General features: G+C 37.9%; 1 protein-coding gene across 1 annotated transcript; it reads left to right on the top strand.

The window, feature by feature from the left end:
• Positions 1-1,393: 1,393 nt before the first annotated feature.
• nisch (nischarin) lies at positions 1,394-22,281 on the top strand. Its single transcript, XM_081384706.1, has 21 exons — positions 1,394-1,588; positions 2,117-2,200; positions 2,314-2,496; positions 3,907-3,955; positions 4,334-4,497; positions 6,628-6,723; positions 6,814-6,909; positions 7,397-7,549; positions 7,631-7,699; positions 7,790-7,975; positions 8,059-8,187; positions 8,319-8,432; positions 10,328-10,439; positions 11,624-11,736; positions 11,812-11,864; positions 13,360-14,676; positions 18,322-18,508; positions 19,123-19,273; positions 20,179-20,307; positions 20,757-20,918; positions 21,009-22,281. The coding sequence occupies exons 1-21, from the start codon at positions 1,508-1,510 to the stop codon at positions 21,635-21,637; spliced, it is 4,257 nt and encodes a 1,418-aa protein (XP_081240832.1). The 5' UTR covers positions 1,394-1,507; the 3' UTR covers positions 21,638-22,281.
• Positions 22,282-24,679: the final 2,398 nt, after the last annotated feature.

Here is a 24,679-nt window from a genome sequence, read left to right as displayed (position 1 = left end):
TTAGAATCTAAAATGAGTGAACCGCCTGAACAATTACTTACTATTTTGTAGTAGGGACAATCACTAAAATGCTTGGTTTATGACCTAACGGCGCGTACAAACACACACTTTTCTTCTTCCCTTCGACCAGCCTCGTCTAACCTTTGAATAACACACAAAGAGGAGGAAAAGGCACTTCCTTAAACGTTAGAGGAGGATTAAAGCACTGATTTTCTGTATTAAAGCCACATCGAGCTCGGCGAACCGAGAAAAAGATGGTTGCCTTCAGCCTGACATGAATAAATAAATAAATGAACGAGTGAATGCATTCAATGCATCAGTGATTACACGAGTGCGTGAGTGAACTTCAGGATGAAAAAAGACAGACAGACGGCCGGATGGATGAATGAAACGGAGATAGGAGTATAATACAGTTTGTTTTAGATAGATAGATAGATAGATAGATAGATAGATAGATAGATAGATAGATAGATAGATAGATAGATAGATAGATAGATAGATAGATAGATAGATAGATAGATAGATAGATAGATAGACAGACAGACAGACAGACAGAACAAATAAGAACGTTCTGGGAACCAAAAATGTTTGGGATCTCAGTAACTTAGCCTTACCAGTCCTTCTTTGTTGCTGGATTTCCATATGTGAGCTGAATACCTTTAATAAGTAAATAAAATGTATTTATATAGGCCTATGTCATAATACGTTTTATTAATAAACAATAATTTGTGCTACAGTGATTGTGTTAGTTTTCTTTTTTAAATAATGGTAGCTAATTAATAGCTACTATTATATTATAAATTGTATATTGTCATATTATTAAATTAATTTATTTAAATTAATAAATTTAAATTAAATTATTTAAATGAATTAATTTATATACATAAATATAAAGAATCAATCAAATTATTCGATTAACAGAATTGTAACTTTTTGATTATGTATTATTGGTGACAACCTATTCCTTGTCTCTGAAACCCCTAGGGGTTCATACTGAAATTGCAGGGTTTTTGGGATTGTTATTGAAACACAACTCATGACCGTATGTTTTATGTACAGTGTTTGATATTAATATCTATCATGCTATTACTTTACGCTGATATAAAATAAGCTACAAAGAAACATAAATGTATTGTTCATTATATCAATATTATTATTATATAATTAAATATTAGCCCATTACCCATATTATGTTAGTGGGTACATCGTAAAGTAAATAGGGGAATCTCACTGAATTCACCCTAGACTAGAGATCACTGGAGTCATATTGATATTTATATTTATGATTTGAGTTCTGCTGACGATGTAATGCATAATTTTAGTAGTAACAGCCTCGTGCGATAGGGGGCGATAAAGCTCTCTCTCTGTGTGTGAGCGCCGCGGCCTGTGAGAAATACGAGTAGGAGGAGCTTAGTTTCGGTTAAACCACAACAAAGATGGAGGCGCTACATGACAGCTAGGCTTGCATTTTTCATCGCGCCGCGCTCAAACTCGGGCTGAAGTGAAGATGGACGCGCCGCATCTGTCAGAGCAAAGCCCGGAGAAACGCGTCCGCATCGTGGGATCCGAGCTGGTGGACAATTACACGGTCAGTCTGACGGGTTTTATTTGGGTCGGCTGTTCAGTGCATATTCATGTTTATGATGACGATTTGCGAATAAAATAAGTGAAAATGATTTATATTGTTAGTTTTGTTGGATATAAGTATATTTAGATTAGATTAAAATAGGATTTGTGTAACGTATAAAATACAACAGGCGTTTAAGAAAACAATGTGTGTTGCGTAAGAGCGGATGTTATTTATAATTAACATTTGATTTGCATAAGATGTCATTATAGGATTAAAGGAGTAATTTATCAATGTTTAGTGGAATCCTGTGTTTAATTGTTAATAGGAATGTTGATAATAAAAATAGCGGTTCATACTGTGTCAAAGGCCACTTTAAGGATTTGCATGCTCATTTGCATAAAATACAATATGAGTTATTATGAATCTTTGACAAACTGGAGAGGCGTTGGTTGGTTTGCAGTGTTTAAAACGCATTAATGAGTAATATTAATTAACTATTTCATTTTATGTCAAACAAATTCAAATGTATTTTGTAAACCCCCTCAGGTTTACATTATAGAGGTGAATGTTGGAGATCACAGTTGGACTGTCAAACATCGTTACAGCGACTTTCACGATTTGCACGAAAAGGTGAGTTACGCAGGCACGTTCCTAAAACCATAGATCAGACCTCAGATATTGACATTGTGCTCATAGTTCATAGGGAGTGACTGATAAAACTGATAAAATGTTGTTGACCTCAGCTCACTGTGGAGAAGAAGATCGATAAACATCTGCTGCCGCCCAAGAAGATCATCGGCAAAAACTCCAAAAGCCTCGTTGAGAAGCGACAAAAGGAGCTGGAAGTTTATCTCCAAACACTCCTCAGCAGATTCCCTGCGGCAACTCCCAAAGTCCTGTCTAACTTCTTGCATTTTCACTTATATGTAAGTTTTTATGTGCTTTGTGTTTGATAAGAAGCGAGAGATTGCGCTAATGTGATTACAAGGCTGTAAACAGAAGATTCCTGTGCTTCATATCTGTCACATGCCAGTTACATATTAACTGGAGTTTGTGTGTCATCCATCCGAAACAATTGCTTGCAACTCTTGCTCTGTTGCCTTCACATCCAGTAAAGATCAATCTCTGCATTCTCTCATCTCAGCCATCTAAATGGTTCTCAGAACAGCAGGGCCTGTTATCTGGCCGTAAGCGATGTTTTCCCGCTGACAGTAGTGGTATTGATATTGATCTCTGAGCGGCTTTTGTCTGGGAGAGGCATATGACCGGACTGAGTTGTTTTGCAGAGGAGAAATGCATTTGTTCTCGATTGGCACTTTTGTTGGATTTGTGCCTGAGTTATTTTAGCATCGTTCTATGGAAGCTTGTTTTCCTTTATGGAATAAAAAAAAATAAAAAGGTTTATATCTCACAATTTAGTTTTTTTTGTTGATATCTCACAATTCTGAGAGAAAAAAGTCAGAATTGCGGGATATAAACTGGCAGTTCTGAAACATCTTGCAGTTCTGAGTTTATATCTCATTATTTTGACTTTTGTCTCAGAATTGTGAGATATAAACAGATTATTAAAAGGGTAATTGCAGCTTATCTCACAATTATGACTTTTTTTTCTTATAATTGTGTGTTTATATCTAACTATTCTGAGAAAAAAGCCATAATTGCACCATATAAACTCGCAATTGCAAGAAAAAAGTCAGAATTATCTCACAATTCGGACTTTTTTCAAATTTGCCAGTTTATATCCCACAAATTATTACTTAAAAAAAAAATTGGGATTCTGTGACGGAAACAAGCTTCCATACTGTTGTGTTCAGATAATATAGTTATTAATATTTTTTAAAATAGGTTTTATTTTTATATTTTCTGTATTTGTTTTCATTTTAGTTGAAGTTTTAGTAATCTTGTGGTGTTTTGTCATTTTTATTAATGCCTTTTATAGCCTTTTATATAATTTTAATTTCAGTTTTATATTGTTGTTTTAGTATATTAACTTAGAATATCAAACTAAATAAAAACTAAAAATGTTGACTTGGTAAATAGCTGAAATAAAGTAAGTTTAAGGTTTTTTACATTTTAATTTCAGATAATGTTAATTTTATTTGATGTAATGTATTTCTTTTTATGTAATATATAACTATAATAACCCTTATTTGTGCATGCAAAATTTTTTCAAGGCATTTTCTCAGAATATTTAGAATAAAAAAAAAAGAAGCTGTAAGGAGGAAATTGAAGTGGTTTCTGCATTCCTCCGGCGAGATCTTTCAGGAAATGAGTTGGAGAAGCTCAATGACGTGACATTAGATTTCCAGTTTTGACAAAAACGTCCTTATTTTCAGGAAATCAATGGAATCGCTGCTGCCCTGGCTGAAGAGCTCTTTCATAACGGTCTGTTACTTTATTTCAATAGCATGGTTGACTGATATAAACGGCAGTATTTAAAATCTTTAATTTTATAATAAAGCTCCGAATGAGACTTTTGCATTCAACATCTATAGTCTTGCAACCTGGTATAGAAAAAAATGCTTTTTAATTGGAAAAAATAAAACCTTATTATCATATTACACATTTTCTACCGATGGTGATGAAATGCAAAAAAAAGAGACTATATTGGCACATAGTAGCTGATAAATTACTAAAATATTTTTGCATGTTCAACAAATCCCATTTTAAAATATTTCTTTACACATAATATGATCAGTTTTATCATCATGTATGCATTCCAGTATTCTCTATGAAATGTGGTGGTTGTGTCTCTTCTCCCAGGTGAGCAGTTGTTGGCAGCGGGCCAGGTGTTTTTTCTCAGACCCCTCCAGCTGTACGCCGTCACGCAGCAGCTGAAACTCGCCAAGCCCACCTGTGCCAACGGAGACGCCAAGGCAGACCTCGGGCACATCCTGGACTTCACCTGCCGCCTCAAGTACCTCAAGGTCTGAGTCTGTCACTTTACAGAAAGTATGATACATTGGTTCCCGATATGTCAGTATCGATTCGCTGATAAATTTATAATACAAATTTTATATACAGTATACACACATTTATTATTATTATTGATTACATTTTATAAATGCATGCATATATATATATATATATATATATATATATATATATATATATATATATATATATACATACAGTGAGGAAAATAAGTATTTGAACACCCTGCTATTTTGCAAGTTCTCCCACTTGGAAATCATGGAGGGGTCTGAAATTGTCATCGTAGGTGCATGTCCACTGTGAGAGACATAATCTAAAAAAAAAAAATATTACCAAATATAATATTTGGTACAGTAGCCTTTGTTTGCAATTACAGAGGTCAAACGTTTCCTGTAGTTTTTCACCAGGTTTGCACACACTGCAGGAGGGATTTTGGCCCACTCCTCCACACAGATCTTCTCTAGATCAGTCAGGTTTCTGGGCTGTCGCTGAGAAACACGGAGTTTGAGCTCCCTCCAAAGATTCTCTATTGGGTTTAGGTCTGGAGACTGGCTAGGCCACGCCAGAACCTTGATATGCTTCTTACAGAGCCACTCCATGGTTATCCTGGCTGTGTGCTTCGGGTCATTGTCATGTTGGAAGACCCAGCCTCGACCCATCTTCAATGTTCTAACTGAGGGAAGGAGGTTATTCCCCAAAATCTCGCAATACATGGCCCCGGTCATCCTCTCCTTAATACAGTGCAGTCGCCCTGTCCCATGTGCAGAAAAACACCCCCAAAGCATGATGCTACCACCCCCATGCTTCACAGTAGGGATGGTGTTCTTGGGATGGTACTCATCATTCTTCTTCCTCCAAACACGTTTAGTGGAATTATGACCAAAAAGTTCTATTTTGGTCTCATCTGACCACATGACTTTCTCCCATGACTCCTCTGGATCATCCAAATGGTCATTGGCAAACTTAAGACGGGCCTTGACATGTGCTGGTTTAAGCAGGGGAACCTTCCGTGCCATGCATGATTTCAAACCTTCTGAATGGTCCAGTGAGCACTTTTGGGGCCATAATACGGAAGTGAAAAGACAATAATTTCACCATAAATTTGCCTATACGGTTATCCAGACCACACCTGACCACACGTGACCACAACCGCTCTTGGTTGGTCGTAACCCCAGTGACGGGTAGGTTTAGGGGTGGGGTTGGGGTAGGTCATCACATGTGGTCCGGATAACTGTATATATGTGTATGTGTATGTGTATATATATATATATATATATATATATATATATATATATATATATATATATATATATATATATTAAATAAATAAATAAATAATTTAAATTTGTAAAATAATATAAATAATAATATATCAATTTCTTGCTTGAACTGTTGCACCTGTGCAGTTTGGGTTATTTTATCACTTTCAGTGAGGAAAAGAGCTTTTATTTTATTTTTTTTATTAGACAAAATTTGTAATTTTACAGCGTTTCTGAAATAACAGGAATTCCATATTATTTTGAGGCCTTCGTGTTCCTGTGTGTGCTGAATCTTCACTAACAGCGTGTCCTAATCATGCATGACCATAGACTGTAAAAACAGACCGTCTCTGCTTCCTTCCACTCTAGAAAAATGAAGCCAAAATATCCCAGAAATGGTCATTGCCCATGATGTCATTCAGAGGCAGAGCCCTGCGGTATTAAGATCCTGCCCACACTGCATTTTTATAGCTTCAAATAACTAACTAAAACCAAACTTATTGGAAAAACAAACACTTGAACATATGCCAGTGTGATAAGAACTACCTAAAATCAGAGAAAAAAAATAATTTGAAGTGTAATGGGATTTTTTTAGTGTGGCTCGTGTCCCATTTGAACAGATAGAGAGGAAAATGAACAAACTTATGACCTGTACTGCAGCCAGCCACCAGAGGGCGATCGAAAGGGTTTGGCTTCACTTTTCAGGAGGTGTGCGCACACTTGGGCATGTCATTTTGAGCATCAAGTAAAATTAAAGAAATTTTATGTTAAATAATCTAACTGCATAAATGTATCAAATCGCCTTATTGGTTTTTGCACATTACAATAATAACTAAAAGCTATACATAAAATCTTCAAACGCAGGTCCCTGGAATGAAAAAAACGGTGGGGACGAGTAACATCGAGGAGCAGAGCCTTCCGTTTGACCTGTCCATCTTTAAAGCGCTGCTTCAGATCGAGGTGAAGACACTCACGTTTGCGTTTTGTGTTAAATCGAGGGTCTGCGATGGACGATGTTTCTAACACTTTTTTTTTCTATTTTATTTTCAGATCAGTGATTGCGATGCCGGACAGTTAAAAGGCCTCCCTTCCCTCAAGCCCACGCTGGCCACGCTCAGCATACACCTCTCAGCCGGCAGTATGACGGTACTTTAGATGCTTCTGTCGTTGCGTTAGATTATAAAATGGATGGTTTTAGGGTCCGATAAAATAGGGCTGGGCGGTATGGCATTATACATATTGCTTCCATGGTATATAATGTCTATCGTTAGAGATTTTGCTATGTGTATATCACGGTACTCAAATACATTGCGGTACTGGCACTTCAGAGTGATGAAAAGCATGAATGAGAATATAAAGAGTGGGTCGTGCTTGATGTTTAAAAGAGTTATAAGCAGAGTATATCCTGAAAAGGAACTTTGTGCGGTGCTCGTGCTGAAAGTGCGCACACAGAAAGCTGCCTCTCACATATCTTGAAAAAAAGAATTCGCCCACCCCTACGTTAAAATGTTGCAACGTTTTTAGTTTTGCTTTTGTAAAAGACCAAAAAATGTCTTAAAACCAACAAGCTTCTCAACCTTTTCACTGCCACTGAAAGTTGTGCGAATGACAATGTACGCTTCTCCTCCGACAGGAAATCTTAGTTCCTGAAGCGTCTGAATTTGCGCAGTGGGAACCTGAGGGTGTGGATACGGACTGTCCCGTGACGGCGATCATTCCCACGTGGAAGATGCTCACCACTCTGGACATGAGCCGAAACTTCATACGCTGCATCGATGAGTCTGTGGTGAGCTGGCTTAGCTTATATGAAATAAATACCAGTTATTTCCTTGTTGATTTTAAAAGTTGTGCTTTTTTGTGGTTGTAGAAACTGATTCCTGAAGTGGAATTTCTTGACCTCAGCCATAATGAGTTGTCTCTCGTGGAAAACCTCCAGGTGTGTGTTGTCTCAAAATAATGTCTTGATATGCGAAGATAGTGTGGTTTAAATGAGCCAATGTATTTATTTCGAAACTTTTCAATGCAGCATTTGTACAACCTGGTTCACCTGGATCTGTCCTTCAACAAACTCACCGTCCTGGAGTGCATTCACACTAAACTCGGGAATGTCAAGACTTTGAATCTGGCTGGGAATCAGCTGGAGACGCTCTCCGGTCTCAGTAAACTTTACTCCTTGGTTAACTTGGACTTAAGCAGGAACAAATTAGCACAGGTAGTTTATTATTTGCACAAATTTAATTTTGTTGACGCAATTATTTGCTCTATATAATTCTCTCTTTCTTCTGTTTTGTGTAGCTGGATGAAATTAAACACATCAGCACTCTTCCCTGTCTGGAGAAACTGACTCTGGCTGAAAACCCCATGTGCATCATCCCAGATTACAGGACTAAAGTTCTGGCCCAGTTCTGCGACAGGGCCTCTGAGGTACGGAGCTCCTCATCATTGTTACGCTTTGAAGGAAGAGTGTCATATTACATAAATGAGGTGGTTTTCAGGACGTTTTTCTGAATTTGTTTTTGAAGGATAGAGAAATGTAATTCACATTTGTCACGCAGGTGTGTTTGGACGGGACGACCACCACAGAGAAAGAGCTCGACACCGTGGAGGTGCTGAAAGCCATTCAGAAAGCCAAAGTGGCCAAAGACCGAATGGCAAACAATGACAAAAAGGTATTTTATACTTGTTTTGTATGCAAATATAAATTAAACAGATTATTATTATCAACATTATTATTATTTACTTTTAAAGTTAATTATTATTTAAATGTTTTGCTTTTTAGTAGGAAAAGCACTATTTCATAATTATTATTATTATAACATTTATATTTATTTAACATTATTATTATTATTATTATTAACATTTATTATTAGACTGTTTTGCTCTACTCATTGTCTTATGCATTATTATTTAACATTAATATTATTTTAACATTTATTATTAGACTGTTTTGCTTTTGTTTAATAGGGAAATTAATTTTAATACTATTTCATGATAATAATTATTTATTGTTAATTTTATTATATTACATTATTATTTATTTTTATTTTAACATTTATTAGACTGTTTTGATTTTTAGTAGTAATATTCCTTTTAGTACTTTTTTCATTATAATAATAATAATAATAATAATAATAATAATATTAAGTCTAAGTATACCATTATAATTTATTACTCTTTACCTTATTATTATTTTGTTATTTATTATTAGACTGTTTTGCTTTAGTTTTGTTTAGTAGGAAATTCCTTTTTTAGTACTTTTTAATAATAATAATAAAAATAAATAATGTTATTGTTATTATCCTCATTATAATTATACAATTATTATTATTATTGCTATTGGCCTTTATTATTAATAGATGTTTTTTATGTTGTTCAGTAGGAACATTTTAAAAAACATAAAAAAAACATTGAAAGATGGTTAAAAAGGTAGCCTAAACTAAAAGCTTTCCTAAATAAAACGGTTATGTAATAGGCTCTTATGCAAACTACTGTTTCATCTGCCACATTAAGGGTTCTCTGATGTAATTACTGTCTAAGGCGTGTGCTGATGGCTTTCTTTCAACTGAGTGTGACACACTATTATTCTCAAACAATCTTTTTAGGTGTGAATCGGGCTAAACCTTGATATCCATTCATGATAATTCAAGAAAAAGATGATTCAGTGTCTGGCTTTATATGCTTGCAGTGATGCATTTTTGTGTCAGCATCTATTGCATAACACAACTTATCCAGTGAAGAGAAAGACTCGAGTTGTGGCGCCTCCGCCTGGCCAGACTCTGATAGTGACTGGATATCATCTCCACTAGAATTGACTGCAGTCCTGCTATATTATAAAGACATGATATAAATGTGGTTGTTGTCAATGCATCTACTTTTGCATATGCTATTGTAATATTATGTTGCGCTCATGTCTCGGAATTACCGTAATTTTAATGACATTAAAATTACATTAGAGCTGTTCAGTTTGTAAAGAATTGGCAGTTCTATGGCTCAGGATTTATTTTATTTGTTTAAAATAATTTAATTTAAATATAATTTAAAATAATTGTAATAATTTAAATATTGTTTTAAACTATTTAAATATTACATTTGTTTTCTTTAAATTTAAGAACTTAGAAAGTACATCAGGGAAATTTGTCTATGATAAAATAGCATGTAAAATGTGTCCCCTCTGACTATCTTTTTCTGTTGAATGGCTGCAGTTTTGGTTGTTTTTATATTTCGTCCAAAAAAAATAAAAAATCAAGAGCTTTTAGAAATTTAAACCTGAAAAAATTTAATTATGGTATTTCCGAAATAACATGAACTCAGTATTATTCTGAGGCCTTAATGTTTCGTGATCAGAAGATATTTGATGTTTGATATGGAGCAGGATTTGGACCAGTGAGATTTCTGTGTGGGTGGAGCTACTCAAAAACTCAGATTAACATGAATGCGATATATCGCTTGTCGTTCTGATTTGGACATGTTGTAAAACGTTAAGACGTTTATGATTTTTACATTGACCTCCATTGGTCTTGGTTGTGCTTTTCGCTAAAGCGAAGCCTGATGTTATTGTTGTCAGGTGAGTGACGTCCCGGGGCAGGCCGCCGGCGGGCCGCAGTCCTCCTCGTCCTCTCTCGCGCCACCCTCCTCTTCCTCCCCCTCTCTGTCCCGTTCCACCTGCTCCAGTCAAGGTAATCATGTATGTATCGCGCTGCTGGGACGAGGGGGGGAAACACAAACATAGACTTAAAAGTGAAGTGTGTCATTTCAAACTAAATTTTCAAACACTCCCATCTGTCATTGGTCAGATTAACAAGTAGTCCCGGCCCAAACTTGTTTTAAATGCGTATAAAGATGTGAGAGGAGATAGTATTGACATTAAAAAATTACACACTTCACCTTCAAAACTAAAAAACGTCCCTCTGATTGCATGACATTATGTAAAACTGACGTTGAACATCATGAGACATTATTTCTCTGTTTTGGCATCACAAATTTCCTACAACATTATTATACTTTTTAATATTTCAGCTGTTTGTTATTAATCTGCATTTACATGGTTTCTTCATTACGTAATGATTGCAAATGATCAATCTGAAACTACGAAATTTTTCTTTGCCCAGTTTTCTTTGCAAAAGTGATCTAAATCGTATTTCATTTACATTTCTGTTCAGTTACTCCTGCATACTGACTTGCCTACAGCTCTGCCGGTCATAATTATGTTTTGGAGATTTGGTGTGCCAATTTCTGCAATGCAGAAAAAATAAATCTAATTTCATCAGCATTCCTCCAAGGTTTTTCTCATAACTTTGCTTTAAATCAATAAAATGCGCATCCATTTTCTTTGCTTTGCAGCGTCAAACTAGCCTAAACGCTGATTTTGTGGTGGTTAATTTGCAGTTGTTGCTCTAATACCGATTGGGCCTGATTGATAAAGCATATGATCTCCATATTTGTCTCTGGAGTGTTAGTTACTAAGCAACAGCCTCGGGTGCTTTTGATACTTTCCATTTCTGCCGACGACTTCTAAATATTCAGTGTTATGCACTCCTATAAAATATGATTTAAACGTGTGTGTGTATATATATATATATATATATATATATATATATATATATATATAAATGGAATAAAATTGTAGTCTAGAATAAGTTGTCTTTTTTTGTGTGTGTGTTATTACATTTTTTACTTAATATTTTGTTTGATGACACTTGCATCATTACCGTATCAACCAATGATGATACACCATATATTGACTGAACAAACAAATCAAATCATCACTATCCATTTTCATCATCACCACATCGAATTTGTTTGCTGTGTGAATAAAACTTAAGTGACAAGAATAACTTTTTGCTTTCCATCTCCCTTTCAGATATAACTATAGAAAAAGCTTTTATTACCAAAGAGATATTAACTCCTGTGGATTCTACACTTACCCAGAGATGCTATGATGTTTACAGCTCAGCCTGTGAGGTCATCCCGCAGGTGGGTTTGTGTTATAGCTCAATTAATTAATTAATTAATTTTGTGGTGCCAGCAAAAACAAATCCTTTTTTGCAGGTGAAAACTCAAGTTGATTCCAGTTTTTCTTCGGAGGTCACCTTTGAGAGCAGGTCAGTTCTTATAAACTTCTGTTTTGTTTCTGCTATGCCCGAAACATACTCTACGCAAACGCAAAGCTAGATTTCAAGCTTAAGTGCATCCCAAAATGTTTCAGAGTGCAATTCATTATGCAATGCAAGTAGTTGTTGCATTCTCATTGTTGCCACAAGGGGCGCTATATCAAAAGGCTACTGTCCATTTTTTTCCTTTTGGTGCTGCGTCCCAATTCAGAGGCTGCATCCTTCAAAGGCCGCATTCAAAGTCTGATTGCATCACCATGGCGCGCCAAAGGCTGTCCCAATTCGAGGGCTCCTTCAAATGCGGCCTCCAAATGCGTCCTTTGTTTCCCGTGAAATGAAGGATAATATCAGATGGATCCTTCATGGCCTTGCCTACCCCAGAATTCATTACGAGCAGGATGTTTTTTTTTTATTAGAGAAATTGCCGAATTACACGTTTTAACGTGTGTATTGGCTTTCAACTTACTCAAATATCGAATAACCTAAATAATATAAAACCTTTAAAGCGGGCCAAATGTTGACTTATCTTACTAAGATACGATTATGTATAGTTTATACTCTATTATAAACAGAAATGGACCGTGGTGAAAATATTTAGACAGTTTTTTAGCCCTGTTTTGTTTTTAGACAGTTTCAACTTCAACTTCAACTTTTTTCAACTTGTAAAAAGTCTAGTACAAACGTTAGTCACTCATCAACGACAGCTGTCATAGTTGCTAGACGCCAACAACAGTCCTCCGTAGGCTAGACTGTCCCATTTAACAAAGCTCAGTCCGACCTTCTTGGCCTTTGAATTCTGAGTCCTTCGAAGCATGCAGCCTTTGAATTGGGACACAGCTTAGGTCAGCTTTTGTCATTGCAGATCAAAAGTTTGAGGATAAACGTTAACATAACTTTATCCCTTGATAGACTTCTTAAGGTCTGTTACATGGTTATGTGTTATGTAAAACAAAGACTGAGTGGTGGCAAAGCTTTTACCAAACTTTTGTGTTTTGTTTGTGCACTTGCTTAGAGTGTGTTTTTGGGCTTATTACTTTTGATTGAGTGTAAGAGTAAAAGTGTTACCTGATATGTCTGCATGTATGGAAGTCCCGAAAAGTAAAGTACAGGTTGTTATGTGGTCCAGATTTTGCAGAGTTAGACGCATTCCTGGGTCATATTTTGTTGATCCTGGAACAACATTCCAGTCAGAAAATTTTGTCCTAACCATATTCCTACCCCTAAACCTAACCCTACCCATAAGTTATCCCTAAAATCAGAGGGAAATGATAGGTAAATAATACTGATGTAGAAGCACCTAACCCTGGTTGTAAGCCTAAACTTGACTTGAACTGTAAACTTGTCCCTCAAATCAGATGGGTTGACTGCAATGTTGTTCCAGGATCTACTTTTAAATCCTTAAAGGTTGAGTGGTTATGGTTGAACATTGAAGATTTCAAAACCAAACTAAACCAAAACTAAAACAAGTTGTTTAATTTCTCTTTAGCCCCTGTTGTTGTGAAGAGGAGTGGAAACCTTGGACCACAAGTCTTTTGAATCTCTTTGTGCCTCCTACTTTACTGTCCTACACTACCACCAACCAGGAGTTTACCAAGCAACTTTCTGCTCACATCAGCCAGGCTAATAGAATAGAATCAACCCCGATTCCTTGCAAAACCACTACTCTGGAGGGCACGGACCAAGGCAGCCCTCACTCTGGGGATGGGTACTTTGAGATGACTCTAGATGATGCCAACAAGATCATGGGTTGTTCCTCCTCATCTACTGTTCAGGAAAAGGGATCAGATGATGTGAACCGAGAATCTGCAGATGATCATGTAAAAATGGTGGCTTGGTCTCTTTACATCAGTGTTGGAGAAGGTTTGAGTCTGTGCCCATGTTGTTTGGTGGCAACGGACAGCTCGCTTGTGGTTTTCCACACACGGTCAGAAGAACCTGCGAGTAACTTGGAGGAACTAGCGGAGAACCTTGAGATAGACTTGGTTGTGCCGTACACGAACATTGAGACCTTTCAGTTTGAGATTCCAGAGGTTTGTGTCTCTTTGAAGGTGAAGTCAAGCAATACGAGATGGTTCTTTTTCTCAGATGCCCAAAGTCTGAAGGAGGTGCATTCTTGCGTTAGTCCTCATGTGGACCAAACTAAAGAGCAAATTTTGAACTCCTCTAACTCTCAGGTGTTCATCCGACAGTTTCTGAACGCTTGGGACTTTGAGGAAAGCGATGACAGCGTAAAAGGTGGACACTTGATCCATTTTCTTAATCTAGACCCATCTACCTCCGACAAAAATGTCACAAACAACCCACAATTTCCAAAGAACTCAGTACCCTCAGACTTTTTATCCCAAATCAGCCTGTTTGAAAGTGATCAGGACCAAACCTCCAATCCCATGATCCTCTTCCTTACTTCTCGGCACCTCTGCATTCTCAAGGTAGACTTTGTCGCTCTGTCGTCCCGGGACTCTTCGGAAGCGAGTGTGATGCGGAGCTGCTCCAAAGTAACCCGAATCCCGCTCTCGTTCACGCTACTTGACCCAAAACAGAGCTGTTGTTCGTGTAGGGCCGTCTCAAACTCTCGCCGTTTCTATGATAACCATGTTGTAGAACTGATAGCGGGTCACGAGCATCTGACTATTGTTTTTGCCCTTCCACAAGACAAGTTCACCTTCCTGAGAGAGTTCATGCAGCTTCGATCCAATCTGCGGGAAATTAAGACCATCGCCCTGCAGCGCACCAAGAAAGGACACTTGAGAGTGCACAGTTATCCTGCTCCGGCTACAACCACCAAAAGAATACCTACCAGCAGGTAAAGGAGCTCATTTGTTACTAGTATTTCTAAAGCTATGTTAGCATGGATGTCATTTTAGCCCCAGACCTAAGCTGTAGCCTGGAATGTAACTGAAAGGGTGTAGGCTCAAACTCTGCAAAGGTTTTCAACATTTGTGCCTTTTGGCAAGATGCTTTCAGCAAGAATATTCCTAGGGTTGGGAATCAATAATCGATTCCAATTCTGGAATCGGTTACTTAAGATCAGGAATCATAGCCTAGAAATCTTGACGCACCCTCGCAGCAGCAAATGTAATTTGCAGCCAAGGTCGTGTAGCAACTCTCTTGTTGGCTTGCGAGCTGGAAAAACCAAACTCTATTCAGGCCAATCACATCGTATATAGAGCCGGTGGGCTTAAAGGGGGGGTGAAATGCTATTTCATGCATACTGAGTTTTTTACACTGTTAAAGAGTTGGATTCCCATGCTAAACATGGACAAAGTTTCAAAAATTAAGTTGTACGTTTGAAGGAGTATTTTTGTTCCAAAAATACTCCTTCCGGTTTGTCACAAGTTTCGGAAAGTTTTTTTCGAGTATGGGCATGTGTGACGTCAGATGTGGCGGAATTTCCTTATATGGGTCCTAAGAGCACTTCTCACTCGCGGGCGCGCGCGCACTCGTAGATCAGAGAGAGAAGAGAGCGAAAGCAGTACCTCATCAAAGCGCTCTGCTCGGCTTTTTGGGAAGTCAGTGTCACCAAAGAAGTGTGTTTTTGGTTGCCAGGACAAGACAACCCTGCACAGATTCCCAAAGAACCCGGCGTTAAGGGACCAGTGGATGGAGTTGTGTAATGCCTGGCTCACACTACAGGAGTTTTAGGCCGATTTATGCCCGATTTACCCCTCCCGAGAATCTGAGAAAAAATCTTGTCGAGGACCTCGATCGGTTCCGATGTTCGGCGCAGATTATCTGGTAATGTGAGGCGTTCACAGATCGAATCTTGCCCCTCCCGATCTGCTCTCACACAAATCGGGCTCGCCCCGATCATATCAAACATGTTTGATATTTATCGGGATGAGCAAGATTGTGATTACGTCAGTGCTGTCAAAAAGACAGCAGGGCTGTCGTGCTGAAGGAATTTCCCTTGAGATAATTTTAAATGACTCAACTCGATATGCGTTTTTATCTCCATTTATTTATTGCTAAATAAATAAGTATTACGCTGTGGTCAGCAGGCACAAACGTTACATGTTCAGTAATGAAACCGAAACTAAAAAGCGCGTTAAAAAGCGCGTGGATTTCAAAATCAATGCACGCATCACCGGATTTAAAAATGCACATCTAGCTTGTTGCACGCACACATATTATGCCGAAATAACGATAGTATATTATGTTAACATTATTAGCCTAATAATAATAAATCTTTAATTAATATTTGATTGAATGCTGAATGTTGTGCTTGGTCAATTTAATAAAACGAATAGGCTACTTTAATTGTGACAATAAAAATGATTGAATATTAAATATTAAGTGGACAATTTTTGCAATAGTATTTATATCTAGCACCCCCTTGTTAAAAAAATATCTCGCACCGCCCCTGGCCTACGTATTAAAAAAATGGTCAGGTTTAAATCGGGCTCGGGCTCATAATTACAGTTATGTTAATGTGTAGTGTTGTGTCGGGCCGGGCCGGGCTCGGACACAACGTGCATGGGCTCGGGTAGGGGTCGGGCTTGATTTTTTTGGGCCCGATCTAAGCTCTTAACTCAAAGTACCGGTAGGTTCAAAGTCTCTGTGCGTGTGTATGTGCGTGCATGCGTGTGTGTCTCATGGCAATGCATATCCCATATGTTTCCATGTTTTTACACTTCAGATCTGCTGCGTGAGATCACGTGAGACGCTTCCCCTGGCACGATAATCTTAATAACATTTTGTAGTGTGTGGTGCACCACGATTTTTAAACCTTGTAGTGTGAGCATGTTTAAGATTTGGGGGAAGAAAATCTGCAAAGATTCTCCTTAAGTGTGTGCTTCAACCAGATTTCAAAATCGGTTAGGATTTTAAAACTCCTGTAGTGTGAGCCAGGCATAAGACTGTTTGTTCCCTGCATTTCGACGATGATTGTTTTATAAAAAAAAGCCCAGATCGACAGATTTGCAGATCGTCTAATGCTTAAGGATCGAGCAGTCACAATGATAAAGGTTCGCGGTCGTGCGTTGGAACCGGGCGGTGAGTAAAACTGCTTCAAATGTCTCTGTGTGTTGTTAGCTCGGCGCGTTAGCAAAGCTTTAGCTTCGCCCACACGGCACGCCTCCAGCCGCTCGTTTTTTTCCGGAAAGACTCGGTACAGCCTATCTTTCTTTTATAAATATACTAAAACTAAAGACTTTTTGGAGATATGAAGGATGCAATACTACTCTATAGGTACTCAAGATTAACAGGAGATTGAGTGAAAATGAGCATTTCACCCCCCCTTTAACATAATGATGGCAGAGTTGCGACGGTTCCTCGTGAATTCCCTGCTACTTGAAAACAAAGAAGAGCTGCTGCTGCTGGCGAACAGCAGTCTTTCGAATCGGCTTTGGCCGCGACTCTGGAAGACTTGGAGTTAAGCTTTTCTTTGAGAAAAGAACAAAGAACGGCACTGATGTCATTCTTAAAAAAGGAAGATGTGTTAGGAGTTTTGCCGACCGGATACGGCAAAAGTTTAATCTATCAACTAGCTCCGCTGGTGGGAAAACGCTCTGGTTGGTTGTAGCGCTATCCTATTGCGTGCAGAGGGAATCTGAAAGACAACCGTTTATCCCGCCCCTCGGATTGAGCCCTGCCAATGGTGTGTTCCCAGACCTGACATCTTGATGTGGGTCTGGCTTGTCAGGCTACAGGAATCAGATACTTGCCATCAAATTAAAAATGCGATTCCTCTTATCAATTCCTTTGTGTGCATTTAATATGACTTTAAAACATTAAAGCGCAAGAAGACTTGTGCACTGTTTTTCACATCCAAAACGAACACAAAAAACCCGCCTCTCATACTAAATAGTGGGCGATACTGAACTGAGTTCTCTTCCGCATCTTTTTGAAAATCTTAAAACACTGTTTATTTAAATCGTATCTTTGTTCAGTTGTATTTATTTGTGCGACTGCTCACTTGTTTATTTGTGTATTATATCCATAGCTGTTAGCATAAGAATTACTGTATGTTGGTAGCTCTTAAAAAATAAGTTTCTAGAAAAGAAAGAACTCTAACCTTAACCCTAATCCTAACTTTACAGGTTAAATGGGTTGGGAAATAGCATTATTCATAATGTTTTGAAATCATAGCCACAGCGGTCAGCATGAGGTTAGTGTGATAAACTTGTTTTCTAACCAACTTATGTCATGACCAAGCCTAAATCGCAAGGTTACCAGAAGTGCAAGTAACATAATTTTTTCACAAAGAATTATGTAACTCTAAACCAGATGTTCTTTGGACTAGAAAAGCAATCCCAGCTCAATCAAACCCATAATCCTAATTTTACAGATGAAATGCTTTTTAATGGATAACAGAAATGCAGAAGAGGTGATAAAACATCTGCTAAATGACTACTCACTTTTCCTAAGGCAGCATTTGTTAATTAGTAAAACTTTAATGGTTCTTCTTAGTTGTTTTCACAGTAGATATACTGCACTGCTTTTTTCACAGCGTCCCTCAGGAAGTTCCAAGGCCCCATCTGACCCTGTCTCTGCTGTATCCAGCCAAATCTCTCATTCAGCAGCTGATGGAGGACAACCTTTGTCCCTCGCACCTCTCACTCTCCTCTTCATTACTCCTCATCTCATCTCTCAAGGGGGACCAGCTTGTTCACTTCTTCCACGACAATATTGCCGAGGCAAGTCGTTCACTCATTTCACACTTACAGATCTAATATGAGGAAATTTCCTGGATGTTTTGTCGTAGAATTTTCCCTACGGAAGTTTCCTTTGCAATCCCTTGGGTTTATTGTCGTCCTCACACTGTATATTCCTCGTTTTGTACTCTGTCAACCCCTCTCTTCCTGTGTGCGCTCTTGGCTCCCGTGAATTTGTTTATTTACTTTGACTCTGTTACATTTGGCCAGCTGCCCTTGTTTACAAAAGGCGAACTAATCTGAACTATTTTCCACTCATTCTCAAATGTCCTATGCAATCAGTGCACTGTTTGAACAGGATATTCTAGACTGAATTTAAACCGTAAACAAACACGCCTAACATTTGAACTTTGCGACATGATTAGCTACCCTCACTAGAATTATTTATGCCCTACACTTAATTTGAGGTGTTTCTTCAAAATCAAATGAAAACTAGCATGGTTCAAGGTATCATTCAAGTTTGTTTGCAGAAACTGAATGGAAGAAACAAAACCCAGACCATAAGTTTGAGCAGTAATGCTTGTCTAAGCAAACGCCACTAAATAAACTGCTGTATTATGAGACAAAGAGGTGTTTATCTTGTTGATGGCATGCAGGTGGAGAATGAGGAGCTGAAACACATCTTGTGGACGTCGGTGCTCTTCTACAGATCTCCTGATGTGGAGACAACAGCCTGTGTCCTGCTGTCCACCAAAGCCATCTATTTCATCCTGGACGACACGGCGTCCTCGCTCACCAACCAATCAAGTGAGCAAAAACTTACTTTACATTTACAATGACAATTCTATTATAATCTGATCTTCAAGTATATTCGGTTCTGTTGTTCATCTGATAAATTCAGTTTGATTATATTCTGTTCTTCTGATTTATTCAGTTCTATTGTTCTTTTCTATTCAGTTTTATTCTGTTTAATTTCATTCTGTTTTGTGCTACTTCGTTCTTTTTATTCCAATCTGTTTTCAGATATAGTTGTTCTAATATTTTTTGTAATAATAATGATTTTTTTTCTGTGCTATTCTGTTCAGTTCTATTGTTTTCTGTTCTTCAGATATTCTGTTATTTTATTCTATTCTGTTCTTCAGGTTATATTCTTGGCTATTTTATTCTATTCAGTTCTATTGTATTCTGTTCTTCAGATATTCTGTTATTTTATTCTGTTTTTCAGGGTATTTTGTTTTTCAGGGCATATTACTGGCTATTTTATTCTATTCAGTTCAATTGTAGTCTGTTCATCAGATATTGTATTCTATTCAGTTGTGTTGTATTCTGTTTTTTAGGTATATTCTCGGCTATATTATTCTGTTCGGTTCTATTTTATTCTGTTATTCAGGTATATTCTCGGCTTTTTTATTATATTCAGTTCTATTTTATTCTGACCACTAGATATTCTGTGCTATTTTATTCTATTCAATTCTAATGTGTTCCGTTCTTTAGATATTCTTCTGATACATTCTGTGTTTTTTATTTTATTTTTAATTTTATTATATTGTATTATCTTTTCACAGATGTATTCTATCTTATGTAAGCATTCTGTTCTGTTGTATTTTATTTTCACACAATATTCTATTCGGTTCTTAACATCTATGTTTTTGTATTCTGTTCTAGTAATCAGTCTAGAACATTAAAATTGATTCATTACATTGATCTTGCAGTGATGTGGACCTGGCAACCATCCGAGCATAACGACACAGATTTCCTCATCTCCTTCTGCTTCACCCTCAAACTGAAGGACCTGCAGAGCGTCAACGTGGGCTTGTTTGATCAGTACTTCCGAGTCGTCGGTGAGTTTGTTGCGACCGAGATCACTACTCGTACAATTTTCTGTCCAAATGCACGTGATTAGATGACATATTTATCAAGCCGACACCAATTGTAATAATCTGCTTAATCAAAAGATGTACCAATAAATATAAGTGCATGCTGTGTTTTCATTCCATTTGGTTCATTTGTTCAACAAGGAATTGCTAATATAGCATTTCACATTGCTGTTTATCTCTAGGGAAAATGCCTTTGGCATGAAGTTCACATTCTATGCATTCTTTGCAGTATTTTATACGGCAGACAGGTGCAAGTGCCATTATGTGTTGCGTTACAATTAAAAATGTGTGTACAACAGTTTTGCAAGCAACACTATTTATTTGATATATTTAGCATCTCCACTAACAGTGAGATGAAACTAAGTAAAAACAGTTAAGTAAGTTTAAAGAGTTTAATCTTTCCTTCTTCAAAGGGCCCTCGGCTGATCACATCATTTCCTGTCTGACCCGTGACGGTTACGGCACACATCGCTTCCTGCAGCAGCTGATGATGGTTTTGTCCCTGCTGGAGAAAGTTCCCTCTCCTGAACCTTCTGAGCTGGATTTCTACTCGCAGTTTGGAAACAAAAGCACAGGTTTGACGGCTTGGATGTTTAGAATATATCGCGTAAAAATCCAATATATTGCTCATCCTGACTATGATATTTTATTCCCTCATAAATCAGGTAAAATGGAGAACTACGAGCTGGTCCACTCCAGCAAGGTGAAGTTTGTATTCCCAAATGAGGAAGAAATCGGAGACCTCACCTTCATCGTTGCGGAGAGAAAGACCCCGCAGGCGCAGTCTCACTCCTTCAACATCCTTTTGTACGTACTGGTGTTCCAGGTCCACGTCATTCCAGGCCAAACCAGCCAGAACCAAACTGTCCTACAACCCAAGACTCTTATACTCACCAGCACGGACGTCTTCCTCCTGGACGAAGACCACATCAGTTACCCGCTACCCGAATTCGCGAAAGAGCCGCCGCAAAGAGACAAGTACCGCCTCACGGACGCCCGGCGGATTCGCGACTTGGACCGCGTGCTAATGGGCTACCAGACTTACCCGCAAGCCCTCACGCTGGTGTTCGACGACATTCCCGGGCCGGATCTTTTGTGCCACCTTACCATGGACCATTTTGCGGACGCCGACGGGAAGGGCGGCCGGACGCAGGGGGTTGGAGGAGCCGAGGGCGAGGTGCAGTGGTGTATTTTCGTACCAGGGGCGGACAGCAGAGAACGGTTGATATCGATCCTGGCTCGCCAGTGGGAGGCGCTGTGTAGCCGAGAGCTGCCGGTGGAGCTGACGGGATAAAGCTCGGAAAAGGCGCAGTATTTACCTACACATAGTATGAAGAACATTTGTTTTTACAAACCTTTTTTTTTTTTACTGTTTTGACACAATGCATCCTGGGAAGCTGTATTGTAGAGTCCACACGAGTGTAATATTTATCATCTCAGGCTTCAAACTTTGCTTTGCTTTTTAGGCATATTTATCTGCTGCTGTGTACAATCGGCCATGCATCATAAAATGTGAAATGTCTGTTATACAGTTTTGTGCTACAGTGTTATTTTGATTTTTCAAGTTAATTTGTTGTTCCATGGCAACAAAATGATTTTCCGATAGATGGCTCTTAATGAACGAAAAGATGTATATAGTCTTTCGTTTTTTACAGAAATGCAATTTTAAAGTGTTATTCCTTTTTTAGAAAGTATTCCCGAGGTGAATCTGCAGATTTATTCGTACAGATATTCAAACGGAAATCCACTTAGCACATTTACTGGGCTCTTTGAGCTTCATGAGATTATTAACCATGGGATTTCTGACTGATCATGCACTTTTCATTTTCTTTAATAAATGTGAGTAAATGTAAATGTCTATTCTTTTTATTCTTGATTAAATATCCAAATATTTTATTTCATCCACAAACTGAAATGCTAAAATGGACAACATGGCTCCAAAAACATCTGGGGAGATGTATTCAGGCTTTGACGAATTTATAAAAATAATAATTAATATAATATTTTTTTATTCAGTATAAAATTGTATTTATATATTTTTTTATATTGTGTATTTAATATATTATGTATAAATATATTCGCATAGCACAGTACTATTTAAAGTTATGTCATACGTAAGTTTGAGTGATGAAACATGCATGAATGAGAAAATAAAGAGTAGGACGTACTTGATGTTTAGAGTTTTTAAAGGGTTAGTTCACCCAAAAATGAAAATTCTGTCAGTAATCACTCACCCCCATGTTGTTCCAACCCCGTAAGACCTTCGTTCATCTTCGGAACACAAATTAAGATATTTTTGATTAAATCTGAGAGTTGTCTCACTCCTTCATAGGCTTTCAGAGGGACCGAAACTTGCTGGCCCAGAAAAGTTATTAAAGAGATCGTTAATATAGTCCAAGTGACTACAGTGGCTCAATCTTAAGTATATCAAGCGACGAGAATACTTTTTGAGCGCAAAAACAAACAAAAATAACGACTTTATTCCACTATTCATTTCCTTCTCTCTGGGCCTCGTAGTGTTTTTGCGCTGCGCGTCTGTGTTGCACGTCATCACGCATCACACACATGACCCGCTTCGGCCAATAGTGAGCCTACGTGGTGACGTGTAACACAGACGCGCTGCGCAAAAACACTACGTGAACCAACTAGAGGCCCAGAGAGAAGGAAATGAATAGTGGAATAAAGTCGTTATTTTTGTTTGTTTTTGCGCACAAAAAGTATTCTCGTCGCTTGATAAACTTAAGATTGAGCCACTGGAGTCACTTGGACTATATTAACGATCTCTTTAATAACTTTTCTGGGCCAGCAAGTTTCGGTCCCTCTGAAAGCCTATGGAGGAGTGAGACAACTCTCAGATTTAATCAAAAATATCTTAATTTATGTTCCGAAGATGAACAAAGGTCTTACGCGGTTGGAACAACATGAGGGTGAGTAATTACTGACAGAATTTTCATTTTTGGGTGAACTAACCCTTTAAGCGCAATAAGCTGTGAAAAAGAACTCAAAGCGGTTGGTGCCCGTGCTGACTGACACACACATGAAGCGCGCACAGAAAGCCGCCTCTGAGATAGCATGTGATCGTGAATTCAGTCCTCTTTCTCATCTTATTGCACTTGAATGGTCAGATAGACGCACAATAATGTAAAAATGCTGTTGTGTGGGGTATTCACGTAAACTATTCGGTTATGTCTTAAATTAGTTGGTTGAAAACCGATGCGTGTCAGTAAATTGGATCCGTGCATTCAGTCTTAAAGGGAAAGCAGTATAATAAACTGCTGTCTGTCTCATTAATGCTAATCAAACAACAAAAGACAAAGAGAAAACCACTCACTGCTCTTGACTGAATCACTTGTATTTTTAATAAGAATCAGTTCATATTTAATTCATACAGTGAAGACTATGCACTGCTTTAGTTATACACTTGATTATTCAATTTCTGTAGTATTTCTTACTATATGTTAAATAAACCTACTGTAGCTGAAAAAAGTTTATTTAATTTGTATCTTTGCTCTATTGTATTTGTCCTATTTTTTAATTTTTCTTTGTTCTTATTTGTAATAATAAAAATAAATAAAAATAGCTATATCGAGATATATATTGTTATCATGAAATAAAATGTCTCATACCATGCAGTAAGAGTTTGGTCAAATCGCCCACCCCCATATAATTATGGTAGTAATAGGAATTTTGGAGGAAAATTTGGCTTAATTGTTATAAAATAGTCACAACGCTATATATATGTATATATATATGTATATGGTAACACTTTAGGGTCCAATTCTCACTATTAAAGGGGTGGTTGATTATGATTTCCCTTTTCTAACTTTAGTTAGTGTGTAATGTTGCTGTTTGAGCATAAACAACATCTGCAAAGTTACAACGCTCAAAGTTTAAAGCAAAGGGAGATATTTCCTTTTAAAGATATCGCTTTTTAAGGACTACAACAAACGGCTGGTAGGGACCATAGACAGTAAAAGAAATGGACACAGCGACCCCATTGGATTCAACGGAGACAAAGTGAAGCCCATTAGAAACTTTTACTTCCTGGGGGTCCAGCGTACTGCGCAGACTCAAACTGAGCTCGACGACGTAGATGTGACGTGAGCAAACCGTCTGTCTTCTAGTGGCTGTGCCAAGATCAATCTGAATCATTACCTTCCGAAACTCGCAGAGACGGAGAGCGTGAGTAGGAGCTGTCCATGATCTTGGAGCAGGAGAAACTTTTTGTAGGTGTTCTGATTAATTACTTTGTCATTTTGCCTCGACGTCCTCCCGATTGCTCGCGAGCTTCTCTTCCTGTCCATACGGTAATTTCCTACTGTGCGACAGAGAGTCG

Source organism: Scardinius erythrophthalmus (assembly GCF_964197995.2).
Source record: "Scardinius erythrophthalmus genome assembly, chromosome: 14".
NCBI classification, from domain to species: domain Eukaryota; kingdom Metazoa; phylum Chordata; class Actinopteri; order Cypriniformes; family Leuciscidae; genus Scardinius; species Scardinius erythrophthalmus.
Note: the sequence above shows the minus strand (reverse complement) of the source record. Positions and strands in the feature narration are given on the sequence as shown.